This window comes from Micromys minutus (assembly GCF_963924665.1).
Source record: "Micromys minutus genome assembly, chromosome: 4".
NCBI lineage: Eukaryota > Metazoa > Chordata > Mammalia > Rodentia > Muridae > Micromys > Micromys minutus.
The window spans coordinates 41,472,801-41,475,411 of record NC_137973.1 but is presented as its reverse complement, the minus strand read 5'-3'; the positions used below and the strand labels follow the sequence as shown (position 1 = coordinate 41,475,411).

The 2,611-nt window shown below is 41.0% G+C and overlaps 1 protein-coding gene across 1 annotated transcript; it reads right to left on the bottom strand.

Annotated features, from left to right (window-relative positions):
- Positions 1-379: 379 nt before the first annotated feature.
- Positions 380-841, bottom strand: LOC308420309 (large ribosomal subunit protein uL23-like; the record flags this gene model as incomplete). The annotated part of the gene is made up of 1 exon (XM_080916260.1): positions 380-841. One exon carries the CDS (start codon positions 839-841, stop codon positions 380-382), a length of 462 nt encoding a protein of 153 aa, XP_080772386.1.
- Between the last annotated feature and the right edge of the window lie 1,770 nt (positions 842-2,611).

Sequence of the window (2,611 nt, the reverse complement as noted above, 5' to 3'; positions counted from 1 at the left end):
TCAAAAGATAGCAAAATCAAAGGAAGTGAGCACTAAGAAAAGAAAACATTGGATTTGATAATAATTTAAAAAGAAAAAGGAAGTTAATGGGGGTCTGGAGAGACAGCTTAGTCATTAAGACCACTTGGACCTGGATTTGTTTCTTAGTATCCACATGGTGTTTGTGACCATCAGTAACTCCAGTTCCAAGGGCCTTGCCACCCTATTCTGACAAAATAAATGAATCTTTTAGAAAGGAAATTAATGTTAAAACCTAGAATAAATGGCCATTGGAAAGTTTGTCACAATGTAGTTACTATAAACTGTTCATGAAAACTCTTAACTTTTTTTTTTTTGGTGAAAAAAGGTGTATATTTAGAATTAGCCATCTGGACTCAGTTTAGATGATCCCAATCTTGGCAACATCTAGAGCATTGTAATCAGGAGCCAAATGAACATACACCTTCTTCTCGCCATCAGGCCTTATCAGGGGAATGACTTCGGCCACATCAGTGTCATAGAGTTTCTTCACGGCATGTTTGATCTGGTGCTTGTTGGCCTTGACAACCACAATGAACACAAAAGTGTTGTTGTCTTCTAGCTTCTTCCTGGCTGACTCGGTGGTCAGTGGGAATTTGGTGATAGCATAATGGTCAAGCTTGTTTCTCCTGGGTATACTCTTTTGAGGATATTTTGCTGCCTCCGGAGCTAGAGTCTTGGGCCGCCAAAAAGTGGGTGATGTTGGGATCGTCTTTTTGTGACTGTGGACGCCTTTCAGCACCGCCTTCTTAGCTTTCAAGGCCTTTGCTTTGGCTTCGGCTTTGGGAGGGGCAGGAGCTTCCTTCTTCGCTTTTGGCACCATCTTGGCGAAAAGCAGCTCTTAACTTAAAAAAAAAAAGATTTCTTTATTTTATTTTATGTGCCTACATGTATATAAGTGCATCATGTGTATATTTAGTGCCTATGGAGGTCAAAAGAGGACATTAGGTCCTGGGAAATGGAGGGACCAACAGTTGTGAGCTGCCATGTGAGTGTCAAGAACCAAATCTGGGTCCTCTGCAAGAGCAGCAAACGCTCTTAGCCACTGGGTGATCTCTCCAGTCCCATAACTCTTAAAATCTAATTACTGAGTAGGTACTGTGGAAGGACGGCAAGAAGGCTTATTTGGTAAACGTTTTTGTGGCCATGCCTGAAAACCTGAGTTGATCTCCAGACCCCATGTGGTATAAGAGAAGAGAATCTACAATTTCCCCCTCCCCTACACCTCTTTTCTCCCTGGCCCCAACACACACACACACACACACACACACACACACACACACACACATTTTTAAAATGCAATAAAATCTAGTTACTAGATAAATGCCTTTGAACTCTGTATGTGTGCTGAGCTACAGTCTTTACTACCTAGTTAAAAATGTCCATATACCAACTACTAAAGTTTAAAGGGCTTAAAGATCTCATTTGCACTTGAATATCAAGTTTAAAGGCAGGGTTTTCTTTCTATGAAAAGTCTTGAGACCCTTAGTAAAGGAATTGTCAACTTCAACACCATCTCCTTTATTCATTCACTGAGCAAGTATTTAGTGTGCTGCCTATTCAAGATCCATTTAGAAAATTTGCTTTTAAGACTTGTTTTGTTTTGAGGCAGATCCCTGGTTGTCCCAGAACTCACAGAGTTCTGCCTGCCTCTGCTTCCATTCTTTTAAGACTCTTAAATGCTCTGGGCCATGGTGACAAATTTCTTTAACCCTGGTACTCTATCGGTAGAGGCTGGTAGATCTCTGTAAGTTTGAGGCCAGCCTGGTCTACAAAGCGAGACCCAGGACAACTTGGGTTACACAGAGAAACTGTTTCAAAAAACCCAGAAGACTCTTAATCTTATATTTGTCTGGACTCCCAGGGCAGCTGAATTGGGAATGTCCTTTTAAGAGGTATTCAGAACTCCACCATTTTCTGCTTCCAAGTATGGCATGAATATATGCATGCAGACTATCTCCTGGGAACAGAACTCTTGTCCAGCCCATGTTCTAGGGAATTCAGGTTTATACTCTGTAGCCAAATGAGTTCAGGGTTTCCTTATTGCAGGATTTTCTGAGGTTTATATGCAAAACTGCCTGAGGGGAGGGTAGATATTTGAGTGACATGGTATAAATGCTTTCTAAACTCATTTAACTTTTTTTCTTGGGTTTATCCTGTACATATATAACCTATGTCATACAGGTATGTATGACATACACTTGGGGGAGGTGACCTGGAGGTGATACCTGAAGTATGAGTAGGACTTTACCTTATGGTGAGGGTGACAAACACATAACCTGAAATGGGAACACTATGTGAGACAGGAAATAGGTCAGTGGGGTAGATGGAGAGCATTGTGAGGCTAGAGTGGTTACCGAGGTCACACTACATGGGGGCTTATGGGAAAGGACCTTATATTGAAAATTCATGTCTTTATCTGAAGATGGATAGAAGCCACTAGATTTGTGTTTTAGAAATATCATTTAAACTGCTAAATCAAGAACCAATTAGCAGAGTGCCTTAGGGCCAAGTGAGCTGTTTAGAAGGTTGTAGAAGTGATTCGTTGAACAAAAAGGGACTGTACTAAGAGAGATGCTAAAAAGAACTTTCT